Source organism: Oncorhynchus tshawytscha, linkage group LG21 (assembly GCF_018296145.1).
Source record: "Oncorhynchus tshawytscha isolate Ot180627B linkage group LG21, Otsh_v2.0, whole genome shotgun sequence".
NCBI classification, from domain to species: domain Eukaryota; kingdom Metazoa; phylum Chordata; class Actinopteri; order Salmoniformes; family Salmonidae; genus Oncorhynchus; species Oncorhynchus tshawytscha.
In genome coordinates this window covers 6,117,145-6,142,631 of record NC_056449.1, presented here as the reverse complement: position 1 = coordinate 6,142,631, position 25,487 = coordinate 6,117,145, and the positions used below count along the sequence as shown (strand labels likewise).

Below are 25,487 nucleotides of genomic sequence, written 5' to 3'. Positions count from 1 at the left end.
TTACAGTGGACTGACTACCTCATGAAGTTGGTTGAGATAATGCCAAGAGTGTGCACAGCAGTCATCAAGGCAAAGGGTGGCTACTTTGAAGAATCTAAAATGTTTTGATTGAACCCTTTTTTGGTTACATGATTCCATATGTTATTTCATCATTTTTATATCTTCACTATTCTACAATGTAAAAAATTAAGAAAAATCCTGGAATGAGTAGGTGTCAACTTTTGACTGGTACTGTATATGTATATATTGTATATTACTTTTTTTTTTGCACTGAACAGTCTCATATATATATACACTTCCATATACTATTGCGTGCTTGTATCATCATCTGTAAAATTAAACTCAAAACGGGGACAGTAATAGTCACTGATTTTCTTCTTGATTTTCAGGTATGGTGACCTCCTGTGATGCTAGACAGAACAGGTCATGTTATGCAGCTCTGGGAGGAACTGTCTATCTCCAGCTGGTGACTGATGCCAGAGCATATGAAATCACACTTAAAAAAGACTATTCTATACGAATATTCCAAATGAAAGACAATGAGGTGATAATCCATAACTCCATTACAGCTAGGTCACACTTCTTCATCAGCAATGGGACATTTATGATAAATAACACAGAAAGGACTGATTTAGCTCAATACGTAATTGTAACCTTTGATAAAAATGGAACATCATTGGGCACCAGAGGACTACAACTGTTAATTGAAGGTAAATGCCTCACTCTCTAACTCATGACTATATTATTTTATTATTTGATACATTAATTTCACTATTCCCTTCCTAGATATTCATTTAGGACATTTCATCAACAAGTATGATGCATTGACTTATAAATCAAAGTAACTAAAAATGCATTTAATAATGTGTAACTATTTAAAGTACATAAATGTGTCCATAGAGCTGTAATTGTGATAAACTAGACAGCAACCAGTAACAACATTATAACCTTAACATAAATACCATTGTTGTCACGCCCTGACCTGAGATATCTCTGTTTTCTTTATATTTTTGGTTAGGTCACGGTGTGACTCTGGTGGATACACTATTTTTTTGTATTATCTAGGGGTTTTGTATTGTCTCGGGTTTTTGTATATCTAGAGTTTTGTAGGTCTAGGTATTTCTATGTTTATGGTGGCCTGATATGGTTCCCAATCAGAGGCAGCTGTTTATCGTTGTCTCTGATTGGGGATCATATTTAGGTAGCCATTTCCCCTTTGGTGTTTGTGGGTTCTTGTTCTATGTTTAGTTGCCTGTCTGTACTATTCATATAGCTTCACGGTTCGTTTTGGTTAGTTTGTTCAGTGTTCATTCTTACTATAATGAAGAATGTACGCATACCACGTTGCGCCTTGGTCCGATTCATACGATGAACGTGACAATTGTTAATCTTCCCCCTAGCCCCTGTGTCCCCTGCAAAGCTGTCCTCTGAGTGCCTGTCTAATGGAGAGGTGAGGGTGTCCTGCTCCTCTGAGGGGGACGGTCCCCAGTACAGCTGGACTCTGGATGGACAACCACTGAGAGACATTGAGGCCTCTCCTGGTGACAAGACAGACACCATCACGCTGAAGAAAGGCCAGTCTGGAGATCTCACCTGCACCGTCAAAAACAACATCAACAGTGTTACCACCAGCAAGAGAATCTCGCACTGTCCAGGTTATCTGCTGTTTAATTTATGTTGTTAAACAGACAAATGATTAATGATAACAATTATGATAATGGGCGATCCTTATCAATGGAAATTGACCTGTTGAGAAACTGCACCGTCCGTTTGCCAGTGTTTAATTCAGATACACATTTGATTCCTGTATTTATTGCCTACAGCACTCATATACATTAACTGCACCAAACCCAACAAGACAAAGACAGCAGAATGGGTGATTGCAGCTGGTAATACCCTGTGTGCTAAGCCTACACCAGTGGCAACCACGACTGGGACTGAGGCCTCCACCAGTAGAACAACCACTGGTAAGGTACTTGACACCTTTGTGACCTCTAGACCCAGCAATCACACAAATGCCACCCAAAATATCAGTGACAAAAAGCCCATCAGACCCTGTGGAATTTTGTAAGTGATAATGCTCACCCTGATGTTTTATTGGTGTCATTATCATACAGTTTAGTGTCGTTTTTTAAAATTCGAACCATTTTAAATAACAAGCACACATAAAACTTGAAAAAGCCATACTTGCACTTGAGTAAAATCCTTGAGGATAACACACAAAGTCGGGGACTTTATTTCCATGGTCCTCTTGTCACGAATATCACCGAAGGTGGCTCCTCTTCCCGTTCGGATCGCGCTCGGAGCTCGTCGTCACCGTTCTACTAGCTGCTACCGATCCAGTTTCCCCTTTTCGTTTTGTTGGGTCTAATTGGTTTCACCTGTTCCTTGTTTGGGGTTTTGGGTCGGTTATTTAAGTTCCGTTAGCCCGCCTGTGTTCGTGCGGGCTTGTTTGCTGTTTTTGGTCAAGGAGTGTTCCTGTCTTTTGGATTATCCGCTGACCGCGTGTGTACCTGTGTCGTACATTTTGGAGTGTTTTACGCCTGTGTTCGGCGTCACCCTCTTTGTGCGCTGTGATTGTACGGAAATAAAGTGTTTTTACGAATCCTCTGCTCTCTGCGCCTGACTCCACACCCATCACTCTTCGAGCCGTTACACCACTTGTGACAAGATGGCCATGCAAGATCAAACACGGTTCAACACAGTACGGCAGCGAGATAATACAGCATAAAAACTAAAGGAGACCGTCTATCAGAACGTCTATCACGGCAGTTATATCGTAGGGGACATTCATAATGGAACAGAAGACTTCAGACAATGCAGAGAGAGCCAAGACATTTGCTAATGTTAGTAAGCTCTGTGCTAAGTATGCTCTCCAACATAGCTTTACTTTAGTGAGACACCAGAAGTGTAGAGTCCTCTGCATAAAGGAAAAGACTGAGAACAAGCCTCTTTCGTATCATTTATATACAGTAAAAACAGTAGTTGTCCATGCAGGCTCCCCTGCAGAACACTACAACTTATTGGATTTGCCTGAACCGGTGAACCATTTAACCTCTTCCACTTGCTCCCTACTTGACAAGTAGGACTTTAACCAGCCTAGAGGGATAACTCCAGTGCCTCCAGTTTGGAGATTAGGAGACAATGGTTGACTGTATCAAAGGCCTTTTGACGGTCAAGAAGTATCATTCCACAAAGACAATTAGCATTTCCTGTAAGTGCAGGAGGATTTTTCTGCTGTAACAAAAGGGCTGAAATTAAAATCCTATATCTGTAGTAACATTGGTGGCTGTTTTTTACAATGGAACAACCTTCCACACTTCCATATGTTGTTTTGTTTCCTCTCTTTTACCCAGTGATCATCTGGATGGTAGCAGGGTCTCTGGCAGCAGTGGTTATTGTCCTAGTGATGGTGTTGGCAGTTTACTGTGTCCAGAAGAGAAATAAACCTTCAAAGACGCCAGGTTAGAGGAAATTTATCAGTACCTCTTCATTTTCTCTTAACGTACTATAATTTACCACGTTTACCAGTCTTGTCATTGAAATACTAGATGTAATGTCTCCCCACCTGTCCCTCTCGCTCTTGCTCTCTCTTTCTCTAGCTAATGATGACAGCCAGGTTGTGGAATACGCTGATGTCAGGATACTGAAGAAGCAGATGAGACAGAAGGAGAGGGAGGCGTCGATCGAGGTGGAGTATGGACTGTTTAAAACATTACAGGGTCCCCGGCGGAAGGTAGACACACCTGACACATCTGAGGAGGAGGACTGTGTATACGCCAGGGTACAGAAAGGCCAGGAAGCAAGGTACTGTCTAGATTCAATATGATAGAATAGAAGGACACAGAGTTGAATCTGTCACGGCCATCTTCCTGGAAGGAATAAGATGACCAAAGTGCAGTGTGGTGAGCGTACATTTTCTTTTATTGATAAAAATGTTGGCAACAAAATAAAGGAACGACCGTGAAGCTTAACAGGGCTATAGTGCCACTAACAAAGATAACTTCCCACAATAACAAAAGGGAAAATGTCTGCCTAAGTATGATTCTCAATCAGAGACAACTATAGACAGCAGTCCCTGATTGAGAACCATACCCGGCCAAAACATAGAAACACAAAACATAGAAATCAGAACATAAAATGCCCACCCAAATCACACCCTGACCAAACCAAAATAGAGACAGAAAAAGGCTCTCTAAGGTCAGGGCGTGACAGAATCACTGAGAGTCTGAGATGAATCACTGGTTGCGTCCCAATGATCTCTCCTTTTCTTGTTCACTTCCCGTCTTTGATTTGGAAGGAAATTAATGGAATATGGAATCTCCCTGTTGCCCATGCCAACACCAATCCAATGCTTTTAAATGTGTGGGAAGTGGTGAACGAGCGCACATTTCAGGAAGAAAGAGATTATTGGGATGCACTCCCTGAGAAGCCCAAAGTTGATACAGACGATAGCCATGTTGAATCATGTTGTCTTAGTTACAAAACACAACTGTTACTGTAAATGTATGTTCACACTTTAGAGTGGACACTGTCTGTTTCCAAGAAGTGGACACTGTCTGTTTCCAAGAAGTGGACACTGTCTGTTTCCAAGAAGTGGACACTGTCTGTTTCCAAGAAGTGGACACTGTCTGTTTCCAAGAAGTGGACACTGTCTGTTTCCAAGAAGTGGACACTGTCTGTTTCCAAGAAGTGGACACTGTCTGTTTCCAAGAAGTGGACACTGTCTGTTTCCAAGAAGTGGACACTGTCTGTTTCCAAGAAGTGGACACTGTCTGTTTCCAAGAAGTGGACACTGTCTGTTTCCAAGAAGTGGACACTGTCTGTTTCCAAGAAGTGGATACATCACTTCTGTTTTTCTGTACCACATTTCTTTACCACATTTCTTTACCACACGTCCTTCTTTGGAAAAGTGTTTTACCAGTTTGGTCTTGTTTCAGTTGTGTGATATGTCACAAATTCCTACATGTGTTTGCTGCATGATAGAAGTAATAAAATAGTGATTTCAAATGTTTTAAATTTTTTTGATAATTGCATAACAGAAATTGAATTACCAATATCTTAAGTCAATACTTTAAAGCTTGCAGGCCATCTCCCTAGTTAACACATCTTGAGATATTGCTAAAAAATCAAATATACTCTTATTTGTCTGAGGAAAATCATCCTGGCCTACACACACATGCATACATTTCTGGTTATATCTAAGATAGTAGTTACATGATGATCTTTATACAGCACAGTACCTGTACAGAAAATAAGATCATGTATCATTTTTAGAAATTGTTTTTTGAGCTAGTGCAATAATAAGCTAATGTTGTAAAATAGTTGTTTAGATACATGGTCATATCTTTTCACACCATCAATCCTTTTTTTTTCTTCCCTTGAACGTTTCCACATCTCTGGTTTTGGAGGGTTAACGTTGGTGATGCATTTCCTGTTTGAGTTGCATTATTTCCAGATGAGAATCCCCTCATTAACTAAAAAAAAAGCATATTCTTTTGCTATATGGTATCTCATTCTCACTCAATAAGTCAAGCTAAAAGAACAAATTGTGATAAAAACTGTTGATAAATAAAGATAATGTTTCTAACAAAGTGTTGATAACAATGTAATATGCAGAGGAGTCACTTGTCGTGCTCATTGTTGATGCCACTGTGATTGGAAACTGCAATTTGATAATAAAATCCTGTTTTAAAAACAAGCAAAAGTTGTTCCTGTCTTCTCTAATAGTACAGCATAGAGGTCAGAGGTCCAAGGTTAAGAGCATTGGCCTACCATTCATCCCATCTGAGGAGTAATAAACACAGTCTTTATGGCCAATCACAGTTGAATTCTCCACAACCCCAGGATCATTACCTCTCTATGGTTACTGATCTATAAGACAGGTGACACAGATGCAGCATACCACTGCTGTAATCATGTAACTAACATATTCTTCTGACATATTCTTGTCATGTCCCCTATTAGACAATAAGCAGAGAGAAAGGGGTATGCAATTCAAAAATCAGCAGACTGCACAGATTAATGTGAAATTCATAAGAGTTAAGGCCAAATACTGTCATCTGGGGATGTAAGTGTCCATAAGTTTTACAGCAATGCAATGGGTTCCGTACCCATCATCATGTGACTTAGATAAGGTTTTTATCAGTTTGATGGTGCAATCATGAAACATTTCATTTGCCTATGACATTAAAATAGCAGACTCATCACTTGTGGAGAGACTGTAAACGGCTAAAGCGTGTGGTTTCTCTCCTTTGTGATCATGGCTATCTTGGCACATACTGTACAGGGTCTACAGCACTTGTTTCCAGGTGTCCATTTTGGCAAAACGGGACAAACAACATCTATATGTAGCCTAGGTGTCAACGATACACTTGTAAAGTCGTTTATAACACAAATGTTTGTACCAATAAGACGTTCCAAGACATTTATTTGTCTGGATGAATCATATGATTGAGAAACTGAGGCCAGTGGTAGATCAACTATCAGGATGTGAAGAGAAATACCCCTGCTTACTTCGTAATCTCAACATCTCTTCAATTGAATTTCCCTCCACAGTGCCTCAAAACTAATCAAACCTTTCAAGCGAAATATTGAAGATAAAAATACATTTTTTAAACAAGATCAGATCAAAACATATCCGTTATTTTTTTAGTTGCAAATTAATTTGCGTCAAGAAAATATAAACACAAAAGCAGTTGCAAATAAGGCACTTATGTCTTTTATACATATTTGCATAGTGTAACCTGTTCTTCTATCTCTTTCTTCTTATCATAACACAGACCGTAGCATTCTACTACAGGTGTGCAAGACGCATGTAATAGTATTTTCATCATATCACTGAGGTCAATTACATCTTCTGTAGTGATTGTCATGGGAACAGCAGTTTAATATTGTTATCCTCAGTACTCCTCTTTGATAGTCATTGATATTGTCTCTGACAACAAGCTGGAGCTGGTTGCCATGGAGCCGTTGCTGGGGTCAGCCAGGCAGGATGGGGAAAAGGTCAGGGTAGTTGTAGTCTTAGAAGTCTGCTGGGACAGCTGGATCTTCTTCTTGGTAATTTTCCTCTCCTTGGCTCTCCTGTTCTGGAACCAGATCTTTACCTGTGGTGATATCAGAGAATGATGAGACCTACATTGCTCTCTGAGACTCGCCTGTAGCTCTCTGAGACCCACCTGTGGCGCTCACCTGTCTCTCTGACCCACCCGTCACTTTCACCGACATGTCTGCTCTCTGCCATCTACCTGTCCCTCTGAGAGACCCAGGGCCAGCTCTGCACTGGAACTCTTTCTACAGCTCTCCAACTGTCTCTGTAACACACACCTGTCTCTCTGAGAGGCTGAGGCCCAGGGCCAGCTCTCCAACTGTCTCTGTAACACACACCTGTCTCTCTGAGAGGCTGAGGCCCAGGGCCAGCTCTCCAACTGTCTCTGTAACACACACCTGTCTCTCTGAGAGGCTGAGGCCCAGGGCCAGCTCTCCAACTGTCTCTGTAACACACACCTGTCTCTCTGAGAGGCTGAGGCCCAGGGCCAGCTCTCCAACTGTCTCTGTAACACACACCTGTCTCTCTGAGAGGCTGAGGCCCAGGGCCAGCTCTCCAACTGTCTCTGTAACACACACCTGTCTCTCTGAGAGGCTGAGGTCCAGGGCCAGCTCTCCAACTGTCTCTGTAACACACACCTGTCTCTCTGAGAGGCTGAGGCCCAGGGCCAGCTCTCCAAATGTCTCTGTAACACACACCTGTCTCTCTGAGAGGCTGAGGCCCAGGGCCAGCTCTGTCTTCCTCCTGATGGTGATGTACCGGCTGTACTGGAACTCCTTCTCTAGCTCTAGGCGCTGCTGGTCTGTGTACACCACCCTGTACTTGTCCTTGGTCCGCGTCTTCCCTCCTGGAACCAAACACAAGTATGACAATTTAACAAGTATAATAATAAACATCTCTATCAACTATTAAAGGAATGGTCCAAGGATTTTGATGTCGATGTTCTAAATTGGTTAAATTGGTATGTCAGGTGATATGATAAATACAAAAGAGGGATTGGCATACATAGATTCAAGTGTAAGCATTGTGAATATATCTCCATGACTCAGGCTGCACAATGTATGAACAGTAGTGTCACCGCAGACTGCTACATTTGCTGATGGAGATCTGTCTGGAGCCGTGTTAGAGTTGAGTCTCACACACGGGGTTGGTTGAAAGCTCTCTGGCGCCTGTGAAGCCTCATCTACCCTATTAGTCATGTTAATCAGAAGTACTGTGTAAGAGACTATGCAAGACATTACCGTGGTGGTTCTTATCACTGTGAGAGCTGTTTACATAGGAGTTTACATAGATAGCCATTCAGTCCCACTTGCGTGCGTGCGCACACACACAATTACTATACACACACACAACACCCATTCTCACACACACACACACACACAGCGCCAGGGACGGGTGAGTCAGGGAGATGGTATTGATCCACAGGAGAGGTCTTGACGGCACGGTGCGACCGAACATTGATCGCAGTAGGACGAGGAGGGGAACACAAAGTGAGATAAGGCCAGGAGAGTTTCCAGTAGAGGAGGGTTGATCCTGTCCTGTCTGAGACACCCAGCCCAGTCCAAACCAAACACCTGGCTGTCAGCCTTATCTGCTTAACCTGTCACCCCCACAGTGGACAGAGAGGGTGGGGAACCACAGACTACAGAATCCCTCGCCTCGGATGTTAGCTTTTCACTCAAATATTTTAACCAGAGGAAAGGATAGGTGAAAAGGTTCTGTTTGATGAATGTGTGTGACGTTGTGCAATGGTTCAGGAACTTGTGTATATGAATATGTATTCTGTTTTCAGTGTGTCAACAATGCTTGTTTTGTATCTTGTAAGCCTACACCCACTCAAAATGTTAAATCTGACATCTGCCATTGAGCACTGACATTGGATCAACAAATCCATAACGTGTGCTATTTTTCTAATAGGTGTAATCCCCCCCCTGCGAAGTTCATAAATCAAAAAACTGTTTTGGGCGTTCAACAATAAGTAGCCTACTGTACAAAATAAATAGAAAAAATTGAGGAATTAAACTAAGCCAATTCATAGATATGAGACAGGCTCAAGGGAACTGGGATTTGGGGAGTTTACCTGTACTGGATGAATGTACATTGTGTCTGATCCAGTCGTATGAGTTTCTTCTCTCTGAGTCTGGAGAGTACTGCCCGGCAGGGGAGTTGAGTGATGGAAGAGTACCCGGCCCCGTAGGCAGGATGGATGTCAGATCCGGGGAACTGAAATGTATCTGTTCTGTACCTGGGCTCAAACCGTGGAAGTCCACGCTCTGGCCATACGGTGACCACTCCTCCCGCGGACCTGCTAAGTAAGCAGGGTTCCACACACCTGTCGTCTGGGCATGTGGGTCACTGATGCCTGTGACGTGATGATAACCGGTGAAATCCGTATATTGCATGAAGTTCTGACTATTCAGAGGTTGAGTCGGGTGTCCCACAGAATTTGAGTACATTCCGGTGTACATTCCGGTGTTTTTACTCACGTACATCTCAATGAATTAACTCCTCTGCGCATAGTAATCCACAAAATTATATCACCAATTCTCTAGAAATTCCTAGCAATCTATCTACGTGACTCGACCTCCTGTAACCTACGCACCTGTTGAGTAGCTACACCTCACCACACCTTTATATAGTGTTGTTTCCTGGACAAGTTGACAGTTCGAAGGTATCTCCATGACGTCAACTTTACAACCTGGAGGGACTACCTCGTTAGCTCTGCCCCTCACATCAAGATTATATGGGGTATTTTTCAGACATTGTGTTAATGAAAAGTTAGGATCAGCTGAGGCCATTGAGGTGAGGATGTTATGGTTAGTTCATGTACAAAATGATTCCTTCAATCAAAGTCATTCACTGTGTTTATGTCTGTATGAGGTGGGGTTGGGGGATATATTCCCGCCTTACAGTCTGATACACTGAGTGACTTTACAGTGATCCTAGTGGGGCATCAGATTACCAGACATGTCATGCAGGCCAACAACCTGAAATGAGGGACAACAACATGCTGGGTTAAAGTACATTTAATGTGTGTGATCTGCTGTCCTCTACTGTTTGTGAAAAGTAATGAAGTTTCTTGGGTTTGAAGTAGGCTGCCATCTCAAAACTACTTTTACTTTCACCTGAGGCAATTAACACTGTATAGACCCTTCTATTTACTTTATGAATAAAAATGTCACATTGTTGATAATCTACAGTGACAGCCTACTCAGCTGGTGCAAAGACACCATCCATTTGAATTTCAGAAGGGAAGGCATTTATTAAAGATTGAAGTCAATATCTAGTCTAGACGTCCATTAGCGACAATCCACCATTAGCACCGGCCAAGTGAACACTAAAGGATGAGAAACTGTTATAATACTCTTAAAGCATCCAGCCAAATTCACCTGGCGGCGCCCTATAAACCTGATGTCCATCAGAATGTGTAGAAAAATGTACAGTGATCTGGCACCCAGACAGAATATAGCTCAAACTGTACTGTAAATTAGAGGTCGGACGATTATGATTTTTCAACGCCGATACCGATACCGATTATTGGTGGGCCAAAAAAAAGCCGATACCGAGTAATTGGCCGATTTTTATTTATTTATTTGTAATAATGACAATTACAACAATACTGAATGAAAACTTATTTTAACTTAATATACATGAATAAAAATCAATTTAGCCTCAAATAAATAATGAAACATGTTCAATTTGGTTTAAATAATGAAAAAACGAAGTACTGGAGAAGTAAAAGTGCAATATGTGCAATGTAAAAAAGCTAACGTTTGAGTTCCTTGCTCAGAACATGAGAACATATGAAAGTTGGTGGTTCCTTTTAAGATGAGTCTTCAATATTCCCAGGTAAGAGGTTTTAGGTTGTAGGTTGTTAATATAGTATTTATAGGTCTATTTCTCTCTATACCATTTGTACTGTATTTCATATACTTTTGACTATTGGATGTTCTTATAGGCACTATAGTATTGCCAGTGTAACAGTATAGCTTCCGTCCCTCTCCTCGCTCCTACCTGGGCTCGAACCAGGAACACATCAACAACAGCCACACTCAAAGCAGCGTTACCCATCGCTCCACTAAAGCCGCGGCCCTTGCAAGGGGAATAACCACTCCAAGTCTCAGAGCGAGTGACGTTGAAACGCTATTAGCGCACACTCAGCTAACTAGCTAGCCATTTCACATCGGTTACACCAGCCATTAGGCTGATAGGCTTGAAGTCATAAACAGCGCTGTGCTTGCGAAGAGCTACTGGCAAAATGCACGAAAGTGCTGTTTGAATGAATACTTACGAGCCTGCTTCTGCCTACCATCGTTCAGTCAGACTGCTCTATCAAATCAGACTTAATTATAACATAATAACACACAGAAATATGAGCCTTTGGTCATAAATATGGTCGAATCCGGAAACTATAATTTCGAAAACAAAATTATTTCAGTGAAATACGGAACCGTTCGGTATTTTATCTAACGGGTGGCATCCATAAGTCTAAATATTCTTGTTACATTGCACAACCTTCAATGTTATGTCATAATTACGTAAAAGTCTGGCAAATTAGTTCGCAATGAGCCAGGTTGCCCAAACTGTTGCATATACCCTGACTCTGCGTGCAATGAACGCAAGAGAAATGACACAATTTCACCTGGTTAATATTGCATGCTAACCTGGATTTCTTTTAGCTAAATATGCCGGTTTAAAAATATATACTTCTGTGTATTGATTTTAAGAAAGGCATTGGTGTTTATGGTTAGGTACAGTCGTCCAACGACTGTGCTTGTTTCGCAAATGCGCTTTTGTTAAAGCATTGATTATATGCAATGCAGGACATGCTAGATGAACTAGTAATATCATCAACCATAAGTAGTTATAACTAGTGATTATGATTGATTGATTGTTTTTTATAAGATAAGTTTAATGCTAGCTAGCAACTTACCTTGGCTTCTACTGCATTCGCGTAACAGGCAGGCTCCTCGTGGAGGGCAATGTAATCAGGTGGTTAGAGAGTTGGACTAGTTAACTAGTTAGCAAGATTGGATCCCTCGAGCTGACAAGGTGAAAATCTGTCGTTCTGCCCCTGACCAAAGCAGTTAATCCACCGTTCCTAGGCCATCATTGAAAATAAGAACGTGTTCTTAACTGACTTGCCTAGTTAAATAAAGCAAAAAAAAAGTGAAAAAAATCAGCGCCCAAAAATACCGATTTCCGATTGTTATGAAAACTTGAAATCGGCCCTAATTAATCGCCCATTCCGATTAATTGGTCGACCTCTACTGTAAATCCCACTTTCTCTACCACTTCTAATGTAAAGAATAGCCTGTTAAGTAGAGCTTTTGTGGAGAGGGTGTTTTCAGCACTGGTATCTTGTTGGACTGTGTAGGACCTACACATATCTTGTTCGTTGTTGCTGCAAACAAGACAGACAGACAAACAGACATATATACATACAGACATACATACAAACAGACATACATACAAACAGACGGGAAGACAGACAGACAGACAGACAGACAGACAGACAGACAGACAGACAGACAGACAGACAGACAGACAGACAGACAGACAGACAGACAGACAGACAGACAGACAGACAGACAGACAGACAGACATACAGACAGACAGACAGACAAACAGATGGGAAGACAGACAGACATACAAACAGATGGGAAGACAGACAGACAGACAGAAAGAAGACAGACAGACAGACAGACAGACAGACAGACAGACAGACAGACAGACAGACAGACAGACAGACAGACAGACAGACAGACAGACAGACAGACAGACAGACAGACAGACAGACAGACAGACAGACAGACAGACAGACAGACGAAGCATGCACACTTCAGCTCAACAGGCAAGTCTGTCCATTGCACAACACAGGTTCCAGACATAAGCTTTGAGCAAAGCCAACTGTCTGAGCTTCATGTAAGTCTAAAACTCTATTATAGCTCCCTGAAAAAAGTCTCCAACATCTGCAGAAAAGTTTCAAACCACAAAACGCTTTAAATAGAAAATACTGCATATAGACAGCTGAGTTAAAGGAACTTGACTCTCGCTCTGTGCCAGAAATAAGAATCAGACTTTTTCTAATTCAAAGGTAGATTGAATTGTCTCTGTGGTTAAGTGTAGTAGTCCACCATGAACAGTATAGCATTTCACTACTGTACGTCTTGTAGACACATAAAGTGTAACTGGGGAAGTAATCAAAGAGTTCTAGCCTCTTTGGGCCACTTGTGAGACACTTACACGTGTCAGGAGCACTGCCTCTGGGCGGTTATGAGTTGTTATGGGTCCGCAGGCAGACCCAATGCTTTGATATTCACCAGCCTCCTCCTGGAGGGAAAGATACTGTGGACTTAAGTCACTGTCATACCCTGACCTTAGTTATCTTTGTTTTCTATATTATTTTGGTCAGGTCAGGGTGTGACTAGGGTGGGTATGTTAGTTTTTGTATTGTCTAAGGGGTTTTGTATATATAGGGGTTTTGTAAGTCTAAGTATATGTAGGTCTATGGTGGCCTGGATTGGTTCCCAATCAGAGGCAGCTGTTAATCATTGTCTCTGATTGGGGACCGTATTTAGGTAGCCATTTCCATAGGGTATTTGTGGGTTCTTATTCTATGTTAGTTGCCTGTCTGCACTTCTCATATTTAGCTTCACGGTTCATTTTGTTCAGTGTTCTTTCTTAATTAAAGAAGAATGTATGCATATCACACTGCGCCTTGGTCTCCTCCATACAACGACCGTGACAGTCACAGCTTGAGGCAACCTGTGGCCTACAGCAGGGGCGTCATGATCCCAAAAAATCTGAGGGGGCACAAAGTACGTGAGAATCGCTAGTGGGTGGACACCGGTAATGTGGAAGATTTTGCATTTTTCAAACACCTGAAACCTATCTAGAGCCATTACGCTTAATTCGATGTAAACAAATTATATTTTTCTGCATGTCTAAGCATACCTCTTGAGCAGTCTGTATCCTGAGTGGGTGTCCTTTTTAAAGAAACGAAATATGTTTCTCTGCATCTCTGCTATTATCTGCCCCCTATGGGCATGATGCCTCTGGCCTACTGGGCCTCGCTAAATGCTGTGTTATCTATTCTTACTGCGTTATGTAATACTTTATTATGCAATGCTAAATGTGGTTGCTTGAAGTTTATCCCACAGATTGTTTACAAACCTCAAACAAGCAAGTCATTGATAACGTCATAACAATTATCTTTAAGTGTTTAATTGTGGCCAGTATTCATTCTTATACAGCATAATTCTCCCTTACTGTAACTACTGATGAGGATGGCCTAATTTCAGACTCTCCACACATAAACCAATATATAGTAGGCAGAACTGCATGGCATCTTATCCCAGCTCGAATTAGTAATTTATTTCCCTACTAAGCCTTCTATATTGTCACACACTGATCTGTTTCACCTGTATTTGTGATTGTCTCCACCCTCCTCCAGGTGCCGCCCATCTTCCCCATTACCCCCTGTGTATTTATACCTGTGTTCTCTGTTTGTCTGTTGCCAGTTGGTCTTGTTTGTTCAAGTCAACCAGTGTTTTGTGTCTCAGCTCCTGCTTTTTCCAGTCTCTCTTTTCTCGCCCCTGCTGTTTTTGACCCTTGCCTGTCCTGACTCCAAGCCCACCTGCCTGAACACTCTGCCTGTCTGCCGAACTGTACCTTTGCCCCCCTCTGGTTTACCGACCTCTGCCTTACCCGGACCTGAGCCTGCCTGCCGACCGGTACCATTGCCTCACCTCCGGTTTGCTGACCCCTGCCTGCTTTGACCTATCTCTTGCCTGCCCCTGTTGGAATATTAAACTATTGTATATTCGACGTGGTCTGCATCTGGGTCTTACCTTCATACCTGATTATATATGGGGTTTGACATTTTCCCTTTAACTACAAAACAAAACATATCCTCTCTTGACCACTCCCTAGACTACTTCAACTGTTGTGCCATTGTAAAAGCCATCCCCCCTTAAGTGAGGCTATGTCAATATGACTGTCGATAATTCACCAGGCCTCCCAACAACACATGCGTGTCCCAGCCAGTCAGTCCATTGGCATTCTTGGCCTAGCCAGTCATAAGGCTTAGACTGACATATTTCTACCGTGATGGTCTGTCCCAAAAGAATACCCGGCCTGTTTTTAATTGGAGGATGTTTAGACTGTTTGTCTTAGCTCCCGTCATCCTCATAGATAAGAGTATGTGGGGAAACAGTGAGTACTGTATAGCAGCCATGGTGTTACTATTACTGGTATTTCAAATGAGGATATTTTCTACATCTGGTACAGTAGATGAAGAAGCAACAGCTGTAGCAGAGGGCTAATTTTACAGTGATAGAAGTTTAAGTAATTGATGTTGTGGTAGTGGCAGCAGTGCAGCGATCTATGCAATGTTTATACTGCACTATGAGCACACTTTGGGCTTGTAGAGAACATGATAATATATATTCTAAAGTATTACAGTCGATTACTATTGCATTAGTATAAAACTGTGAGGTGGGGCCCACTATGCTCTGACTGGCAGCTCCTGTTCTGAAGACTATGCTGTTTTCCCCTCTGAACTCCATGTGTTGTGTTGTAACTGCCCTCTTATCTAACTACTGGGCACTCTACATCCCCCGAACTGCTGCTGCTGGGCATTCACATTGACTCAAACAATTAAAGGAGAGTATGGTCCAATTTGCCCCCTCATCGCTAACTCTCTGTCCCCCCTGTTCCCTCTCAGGAGGCCCTCTCTAATAGAAAGAAAGGCCTGAGTCAGCTGCTGGCTGGCGTTATGAATTTTCAGGCCATCCACTCATATCCTGGGAGAGGAGAAATTAGGAATCTGGCCAAGATTGAAAACAGGCTTGGGCATGGACATTGAAAACACAGAGAGAGAGATATTCTTTCAAACTGAAAGCAGAGCTCCTTTGCACAGTACAAACCTGCTGTTTTCTCTCACTCTTTCACACTTTGTGTAGATGAGGTGATTAATACTGAAAGTGAAGCTGGGTTATGTTACAAAGTGAAAGACTTGTTTTTAGTTTATTTTCTATAGCCTAGCACAGGCTTGCCAAAACATGTTTTCTCCTGCAATTGTCCCTTTCTCTCACTTTGTTGTGCTTGTTTTGAGTCTTAGATGCAGATGCAGTCCGGGCCTGTTGCTAGTAGTGACTGTCGGAACTGCTTCAGTTCAGTTACACCTCACACAAATCACATCGGTGGTGAACCTTAGAACAACAAACACAACCTGATCCATTTGTTTGACTCTCCGTCTTCCCCCTCTGTCTACCCCTCCTCTCGCTCTCGCTCTTGCTCTCGCTCTCTCAATTCAATTGTCATTGTCAAATTAAGGGATTAATTGGCATGGGAATCACATGTTAACAATGCAAAAGGAATTGAAGTAAATAATAAACAGGTGAAGTTGACAATACATCTCTCTCTCTCTCTCTCTCTCTCTCCATGTGTCAAAGCCTCAACAGTGGTGGATCAGGAGCACTGGCAGTCTCTTCTGGGTGAGAGACAGTATTTGTTTCTGTTCGCTATTCGGCAGAGCAGTGGGCTGGCTTTATCAGTGTGTGTGTGAGAAGAGAGCAGAGGAGAGCAGACCAGAAGAGAGGAGACCCCCTGTGCTGTGATTTGACTACATAAACAGAGAGCTCAGAGCCCTACCTCCTCCGGCGGACTCCCAGGACACTGAAGATTAACCCTAAACCCTACAGTTCTGCACTTCAGAGGGATCTAGTCCAACCCTTAAAAACACAATTGGCTGGAGACTGTTACTAGAGACTGTTACTCTGAAGGCAACCAACCACTGGATAGAGCACTTCTTTGACAGAAAGAGAGAGTGAGAGAGCGAGAGAGAGAACTAGACACACTCACAGAGACTGAGACTTGATCATGTTTTAGGAGCCAAGACACAGCCGAGAACTGGTACACTGAAGGTAAGAGGGTTTTGTTTCAGCTTGGCTCTTTCTTTTTCTTTCACGTTTACAGTTTTTCTGAATAATACATTTTTGGCAGCTTTAATAGAGCCTATTATTTACTACTGGACATGAAAGATGTATAATTTCAATTAGTTGGGACTGAAATCCCACTATGAATAATTAAATGACATGGCTGTTTATCACATGTAGCTGTCCACAACTGGATAATGCCATTTTCTTAACATATTTTTTGTTGTAATGATTAATTGGTAATTGATTAATTTAGTTAACTTTGTGTATTTAATGTCATGGAACGGCTTGCCAGACTTACACTATTGTGTGTTTTGTGTGTGTGTGTTGGTGGTTTGTGCTGTTTAAGATTGGGGAAGGTGATTTTATTTTATGAGCACGGCCTTATTTCTACGACTTCATATTGGATGACAGGTCGAGATACAAATTGGATTAATCAAGGTGATAGAAAGTGACACATTCAATACCGTCTTGCACACTCTTGCCGGCATCCAGCTGATCTATGGCGTAATCATTAATCCGAACAGTTGCAAACAAGAGTTTCTAGACAAATTCAGGTAGATTTATCCCCATTTTGTTTGCTTCCATTAAAGAAAAGTTTTCCAACAGAATCTGTCAAAAAAGATACACCCCTGATCACCCGCACACACAGTTCCCATTCATAGCAGCCACATACAAAAAGCATCATCACTTTGCTCATTGTGTAAGTCCTTTTATCTACACACTTTCCTCCTCTCACATTTTCCCTTTGCTTGTGGACTTCAATGCACACAAAAAACTTTCCAACCCAAACGTTCATACCATAACTGCGAACCAGTAGACACAGCCTAAATCATTGTCGCCATATTGGCTAACGTCATAGTCAACATGGCTTCTAAACCAACTACAATCACACAGTACAGTGTACATACAGCAAGCAGTTTAGGAGTTACACAGGTGGGACGAGGTGGCAGTAAATTAATAAAACCAAAAGCTTACTCTGACTTGGAAGAGTTCCAGTGTTGGATAGCCTTAGCCAGCTAGCTAACATAAATAGCATTCCTCTCTGTTTGAGCCGGGTGTTTGGTAGGCTAAATTAGCTAGCTGCATTATCTAGCTAAGAAAGTGAAAGTGAAAAAAAAGAGCAAATATAGCTATTTATCTCTATCGCAGCTACTTCTCCTTAATTTTTGAAGCAATGAATTTGTTCAAAACTGTTCAACTATTGTCTTTGTCTCTCTTTAAGTCAACTACTCACCACATTTTATGCACTGCACTGCAGTGCTAGCTAGCTGTAGTTTATGCTTTCATTGCTAGATTCATTCTCTGATTCTTTGATTGTGTGAACAACATGTTAGTTCATGCTGCAAGAGATCTGATAGGTTGTAGGATATTCTCCGGATGTCGTCATATTACTGTGTAAGTCTATGGAATGGCGTGAGAACCATGAGCCTCCTAGATTTTGCATTGAAGTCAATTTACCCAGAGGAGGACGGAAAATAACAGTCCTCTGGCTACACCATGGTGCTACCCCAGAGAGTGCTGTTGAGGCTACTGTAGACCTTCATGTGTGTTGACAAGTGAATACACTGATTATAGAAAATATTAAGAACACCTCCTCTTTCCATGACATAGACTGACCAGGTGAATCCAAGTGAAAGCTATGACCCCCTCATTGGTGTCACTTGTTAAATCCACTTCAATCAGTGTGGATGAAGGGGCAACCTTCAGATGATTGAGACATGAATTGTGTATGTGTGCCACTCAGAGGGTGAATGGGCAAGACAAAAAATGTAAGTGCCTTTGAACAGGGTATGTTAGTAGGTGCCAGGTGCACTGGTTTGTGTCAAGAACTGCAACATGGATTTTTCATGCTCAACAATTTTCTGTGTGTATCGAGAATGGTCCACCACACAAAGGACATCCAGCCAACTTGACGCAACTGTAGGAAGCATTGGAGTCCACTTGGGCCAACATCCCAGTGGAACACTTTCTACACCTTGTAGAGTCCATGCACTGACAGGGATGTTCTGAGGGCAAAAGAGGTGGTGCAACTCTTGCACACATGCACACGCGCAAGTGCACACACACACACACACACACACACACTGACATTTTGTGCGTCGGTGCTAAAGGGGCTATTTGTACAGCTTTCTCAACTCACCCTTGGTGAACCACTGGTCCTCACCAGTGAACCATTGATGCCCTGCAGCCCTGGTGAATGACCTTTACAGAATCAATCTTCTACGCATAGCTACACAGGGGAGCCACTGACAGCCATGGAGCCATTATCATAGCATAGCATCATTCACGTCATAGGAGTCTTCGGTTGAGGATACAACTCTGTGTTTTGTTTTAACCACATACACAAATACAAACAGATGTAGGATCTTAATTTGACTATTGTCACAGCAAACTAATCCCTCAGCAACCGGATTTAAATGTTACATCCATTACTTTGCTTGATGGGTGGTTAAAAAGTAGGCCACATGAAAAGTGCAATACTGTTAATATAATTGTGTGTTAGAGTGTTTTCAGTGAACGTATGTAAATCAAAAAGCTCATTTACATTTCCTGTGGTGCAGGAAAATTCCCAGGAACAAAAGAGTGATCAAATTAAGATCCTACTGTACATCTAAGAATTATACATTTGGGCCCGGTTTCCCGGACTCCGATTAAGCCCAGTCCTAGACTGAAACAGGATGTGAATAAAGATTCTCCATTGAAAAGGCTTCTCAGTTCTAGACAAGGCTTAATCTGTGCCCGGGAAACTGGCACGTAGGATTTTTTTGCTTTGTCATTGGTGAGCATGTGTCATTTGTAACCAATGAGTTGTATCTGTGTCAGCTGAGCAGAAAAGAGAGAGAGAGGCAGACATTTATACCAACATTCTCTACTCTCTGACATCCCCACAGACAGACTTAATCACTGTGGATGTTTCAGTTATTGAGCTGGCATACGTATTACATACCGTATGGTTATAGCAGTCATTTAATCTCATAACAAAGACACGTGTGGCATGTTGATCTTTCATCCAACAGATGTTGTGGACCTGAGACTGATGTTCTATGACTATGGTCAGATGCTAGAAGCCTTTGGTATACCAATGCTCTGGCAATAGGTTGGTTTAGGTTGTAGAACCACAAAAACACAATGCTCCCGCACTGTAATGCAGATGGATCTGTTTGATACAACCGATGTCAGCAGGACATGTGGTTTACTGTTCACTCCTCATATCTGTCTCTTCTCCTCTGAAGCACAGTTTTTCTTTTATCATGTGTAACCATCTTGTCACGAGCTGTTTTGGATGTACATAAGACATGTATAGCCTGTTCTAATGATCTTTAAAAATGATGTTCGTACCATTGTTTTATGTATCGCTTTATAATTGCCATTCTAAGACGTTCGGAAGTTTAATTTTAGGGAAGTTTGGAACATTGTAGGGATTTTCTTAGTGTGTCAGGGGGCTGGTATGTTGGATAGAAAGAGAGTTCTCCCTGCTGTTGTAGTGCTACAGCCTCCTCTCCTCTCCTCTCCTCTCCTCTCCTCTCCTCTCCTCTCCTCTCCTCTCCTCTCCTCTCCCTCTCCTCTCCTCTCCTCTCCTCTCCTCTCCTCTCCTCTCCTCTCCTGTCCCCTCCCTTCCCCTCTCGTCTTCTCTGTCTGGCAGTAAAACTAATCCTTTAGTTGTCATCAGCCGTGTCCTGGCTCTCAGAGCTGCCTGCATGCCAGCCAAAGTGAGAAATGCGATTCACGTTATGACAATGCAGAAGACATGCAGTGTATCTGATTAAACAGGCGGCTCACAGGCACTAGCCCATACGGTCTGAAGTACCAGTGTGGTAACTTATAGCTACAGGCTTTGCAGCACATTGAATAAGGCCTATGATTTGATCTTTTCAATCCAAAGTCATAAGTGTTTGGAATCAAGCACAGGCACTGCTGTTTAGATTTGATACTAATAAATCAGAATTCTCTCAAATAATTGTATTTAAGTGGCCTTCATGAATATATAATTTAGTATACCTGCTTTAGAGATCATACAATGATTACAGAGTTGGCCAAGCGCTGTCCGGGTTAGGGGAGGGTTTGGCCGGGGTAGGCCGTCATTGTAAAATAAGAATTTGTTCTTAACTGAATTGCCAAGTTAAAATAAAGTAAAAAAATAAATAAAATACAAATAATAAAGGGTTTAAACCTGGCACTTAGCTCTCCTTCTTGAAGTGTTGCCATTCTAACTTGTACTACAGCTATAGTAAATATAGAGATCAACACTGAAAAGCCACATCTTCGTGCTATTGTCAGAACACAACATTATATAAATAGTTTACCAGTCAGTGGTCAATAATCATTTTGTATCATTTTGTATCATCCTTATAATTCTGGACCAAGAAATAGCCACTGTAGTAAGACCATTGGTGGCTGAAACAGCCTGCTACTCAAAGCCTCCCTCTTTCTCATCCTCCTCCACCTCTCCCCCTTCCTCCACCTTGATGCAAACCATTCCACTGACAGAGTCATTAGAACATAGAACGCTTAATGAGTTGTGAGGAGTGCTGGGCTAATACATCCTGTCCAGGTCTGGCCTGCACCACTCCTCTCCCTCCCACCTCCCACTCAACAACACTACAAGAAGCAGCTGCATCATATCTGAGAGAGGGTGTGACCGCTATTCAGCCAGCCACTCTCTTTGGAGGACAATAGAAATAGAAGGGTTCCGTAAAAGCTTCGTAACAGAGTAATAAGGCTTCATAAGAAAGTGAAGCGCATCCCAGGAGGTCATATGTATTGACAGCGAGAATTCATCATAACAGTATCACAATGAAAGTGAATGGTGAATAGAGTCAGTTTGACTATTCAGGCTGTAGTGGGCCCATTGAAAACAATGCTGTTTACTCTGGCGCTGTCCTCGGTCCAACTAAAACATGTCAGGGATTTGTTCTGGTCATACAAACTGGGCAGGAGGGCAAAGGAAAACATGCTGTTGCTCTCAGACGTGATAAGACCTTTCACACGAAGGAAAACAGAGAAAAAATAGTCCTTGGCTAGAGTGAATTTATCTGGCTTGCTACTCTGACTGTGTGAATTTGAAAGATAAACGCTAAGCTGATGATCCTACAGTGAACAAAATTAGCTTATGTGTAATGACATTTTCCCTCCTTAAAATCACGACTGAAACTACCCATGAGTCTCAGGGATGGAAATAGAAAATCATCACTGTATGAGTATCTCTCATTAAAACACTTATCAACATACATGAAAATAATAAACTGAAATTCCTCAAAGCAGTTGACCCCCATAGTCCTGACCCCACTGTAAAGCTGCTTTAATGCTCAAACTAACAAACTTTTTTTTAAATCTCCTTTTCCTTCCTTTTTTCTCTCCCTCTCGGCTGTGTTGTTGGAAGCCGCCATGGAAAACGAGAGGGATTTAAAGCCAGTCAGAGCTGTAATTGTATTCAGCTGTTTCTTTTTCTCTTTTTCTTTCCTTTTCTTGAGGAGTGTAGGCGTCCTCTATTTCTCACGGGGAAGGGGTGGGTCTGTGGTGGGGGGTCTGCTATTCCCTCAAGTGTTTGAGTTGAGAGGTGGGGATGAGGGTTGGGGGACATGGGTGTTTTACTTGCCAGATGGGGAGGGTTTAGTGGAGTGGGTTGGGGGTGTAGGGGGAGAGGGTAGGGGACTGGGGCAAGTTGTCAGTGTCTAACCCTCTACATCCGGTATCTTCCCTAGGAGTGGGAAGAGTTCCCCAAGGGTTTTCGGTTGTCATTTTACTGGAACTCTGCCCTTCGTCTTTTTGTAACATATTATCATTGCCTGGTGATAATACTGGATGTGCTTTTTACTCTGCGTCATAGACACTGGTCTAGATTTTTTTGGGCCTTGATAGTAAAGGACAAACATTTGATTACAGGACAATAGTTTTTATTTTGACAAACGCTTAATGAGACATTGAATAAGAGCTACTTTGTCAAGTGTTTTTCCCCCTCTTTAAAGCTTTTTAAGCCTTTTCCCTCGTTTAGTTTTCCAAATGAGTTGCAAACGAGATCATTAAACTGATATCAAACGTCAGCCACATCCAACAACTACCACACTTTTTACCACTGGTTTTTACCAGGTCCAGACCCTCAGTTCCCCTCCTCCCCTTAGCCTTCTCAGTATCATTTACAGTTTCATTGAAATAGGATCTAGCCAGAACCCACAGCTTCCCAAATAAGAAGTCTGACACAGCTCTCTTGAGGTAGGGCCCTTCAGACATCAGTCACTGTTTACCCATGATAATCCAACACCACTGTGTTGCATTTCAAGAAGCGGAGAACATATAGCAATGGACATTTGCTGTTATATCAGTTTCACTGTAGTTTCCTCTCTCGTTCAATTAACATCTTGTTCTGTGACGATAGTATAGCGATTTAGGGGGAACAGCTGGAGTGGTGTGTGAATCAGCGTCCCTGGCATACACTTCCCCGTTACCACCTGTGCCATGAAGGTCCAGACCTCTTGGCAGAAGCTGCAGTATACTTACTGTACACACAAGGAAGTTAACAGTTAGTCTATAGAGGATGGCCTCTGTGTGATCCTTACTGAAGGGTCAGTAGTTTAATTGCAGGAAAGCTAAAATCTATTAGCCAAGGTAGCGTGGTGTTGTTCTACAAGGATGTAGACTTGGTTGGTTCTATAAACACAGTTCCAGTTCATTTTCCGAAGAGACTGTGACACAGTGTCAGACAAGTTTCAGTAGTGGGAAAACATTTCTGGTATTTCCGCGATGGTGAAGTATTTTTATTTAATCTTTGTTGTCTGGCACATAAAGCTGTTCATGCAGCGACCCTAATAATAAATGAAGAAATAGGTCAATTCAAGAATGTTAAACAACTGTCATGTAGATGCATCTACAGTAGAATACATCTGTGTTCCAGTGACATGTTGTTTACACTTTGGTTGTGGATGGAAAATGCCCAAAGGCTTGAAATGTTACTTATTTCCCCTCTCACAGACTGGAAGATACTCTACTGTATAGACCACATAACCAGTACTAAAGTAGAGAAGACTTATGGTTATGCACAGTACAGTTTGCACAATATGCTGAAGATACTATATATCTGGACTGAAATCTCGCAAAACATTCCCTAAACAATATATTACAATATTCTAGATTTTTTTAAATAGCTAGTGCTATCTTGTGAATTTGCAAAGAAGAAATTGGCTAACTTAGCTAACGTTAACGTTGTTAGCTATTTTGGCTATAATGTCTTTACACGTTAGCTAGCTAACGTAGCTAACTAACTTACGCTCTACCACCATCTCTACGATGGATGACACCTTCTCCTCCAGCTGGTCCACATGAATGGTCTAATGAATGGCAGCATTCGCGCGAAACAATGCTTTTAATCATGGCATGGCTGTTCATCGATTACAGCTCAGCATTTAAACCATAGTACCCTCCAAACTCGTCATTAAGCTCGAGACCCTGGGTCTCAACCCCGCCCTATGCAACTGGGTCCTGGGCCGCCCCCAGGTGATGAGGGTAGGAAACATCTCCACCCCGCTGATCCTCAACACTGGGGCCCCACAAGGGTGCGTTCTTAGCCCTCCCCTATACTCCCTGTTCACCCACGACTACGTGGCCATGCACGACTCCAACTCAATCATCACGTTTGCAAACGAAGACTATGAAAATAACCTCACACTCAACGTCAACGAAACAAAGGAGATGATCATGGACTTCAGGAAACAGCAGAGGGAGCACCCCCCCTATCCACATCGATGGGACAGTAGTGGAGAAGGTGGGAAGTTTTAAGTTCCTCGGCGTACACATCACGGACAAACTGAAATGGTCCACCCACACAGACTGCTTGGGGAAGAAGGCGCAACAGTGCCTCTTCAACCTCAGGAGGCTGAAGAAATTTGGCTTGTCACCAAAAACACTCACAAACTTTTAAAGATACACAATCGAGAGCATCCTGTCGGGCTGTATAACCGCCTGGTACGGCAACTGCTCCACCCACAACCGTAAGGCTCTCCAGAGGGTAGTGAGGTCTGCACAATGCATCACCGGGGGCAAACTACCTGCCCTCCAGGACACCTACACCACCCGATGTCACAGGAAGGCCAAAAAGATCATCAAGGACAACAACCACCCGAGCTACTGCCTGTTCACCCTGTTATCATCCAAAAGGCGAGGTCCGTACAGGTGCATCAAAGCTGGGACCGGGAGACTGAAAAGCAGCTTCTATCTCAAGTCCATCAGACTGTTAAACAGCCATCACTAACAGAATGGCTGCTGCCAACATACTGACTCAAATCTCTAGCCACTTTAATAATAAAAAATTGGATGTAATAAATGTATCACTAGTCACTTTATACAATGCCACTTTATATAATGTTTACATACCCTACATTACTCATCTCACATGTATATACTGTACTCTATACCATCTACTGCATCTGACCTATGCCGTTCGGCCATCGCTCATCCATATATTTATATGTACATATTCTTATTCATTCCTTTACACTTCCTTT

The 25,487-nt window shown here is 42.3% G+C and overlaps 3 protein-coding genes across 5 annotated transcripts in view; 2 read left to right on the top strand and 1 right to left on the bottom strand.

Annotated features, from left to right (window-relative positions):
- LOC112220772 overlaps positions 1 to 4,069 on the top strand; it is a 31,276-nt gene extending 27,207 nt beyond the window's left edge. For both annotated transcript variants that reach the window (XM_042302915.1, XM_024382656.2), the window contains exons 2-6: positions 390 to 710; positions 1,401 to 1,655; positions 1,824 to 1,967; positions 3,357 to 3,464; positions 3,603 to 4,069. In XM_042302915.1, the coding sequence (XP_042158849.1) occupies positions 392 to 710; positions 1,401 to 1,655; positions 1,824 to 1,967; positions 3,357 to 3,464; positions 3,603 to 3,829 (1,053 nt within the window). In that variant the 5' untranslated portion in view covers positions 390 to 391 and the 3' untranslated portion in view covers positions 3,830 to 4,069. The remainder of the gene's footprint in view (positions 1 to 389; positions 711 to 1,400; positions 1,656 to 1,823; positions 1,968 to 3,356; positions 3,465 to 3,602) is intronic.
- Positions 4,070 to 4,997: 928 nt separating this feature from the next.
- On the bottom strand, positions 4,998 to 9,666 carry LOC112220771 (homeobox protein CDX-1-like). Its single transcript, XM_024382655.2, has 3 exons — positions 9,129 to 9,666; positions 7,747 to 7,895; positions 4,998 to 7,106 (listed from the first exon to the last, which is right to left on the bottom strand). Exons 1-3 carry the CDS (start codon positions 9,538 to 9,540, stop codon positions 6,903 to 6,905), a joined length of 765 nt encoding a protein of 254 aa, XP_024238423.1. The 5' UTR covers positions 9,541 to 9,666; the 3' UTR covers positions 4,998 to 6,902.
- Positions 9,667 to 16,627: 6,961 nt separating this feature from the next.
- LOC112220770 (platelet-derived growth factor receptor beta) overlaps positions 16,628 to 25,487 on the top strand; it is a 58,876-nt gene continuing 50,016 nt past the window's right edge. For both annotated transcript variants that reach the window (XM_024382654.2, XM_024382653.2), the window contains exon 1: positions 16,628 to 16,977. The gene's annotated coding sequence lies outside the window, so the exon portion shown is untranslated. The remainder of the gene's footprint in view (positions 16,978 to 25,487) is intronic.

Excerpts from the sequence above, each read along its gene's own strand:
- LOC112220771 (XM_024382655.2), bottom strand. The coding sequence starts at position 9,540 with ATGTACGTGAGTAAAAACACCGGAATGTACACCGGAATGTACTCAAAT. Across the intron at positions 7,896-9,128 it reads TGTACATTCATCCAGTACAG|GAGGGAAGACGCGGACCAAG; the intron begins GTAAACTCCCCA and ends GTTTGGTTCCAG. Across the intron at positions 7,107-7,746 it reads TCAGCCTCTCAGAGAGACAG|GTAAAGATCTGGTTCCAGAA; the intron begins GTGTGTGTTACA and ends ATATCACCACAG.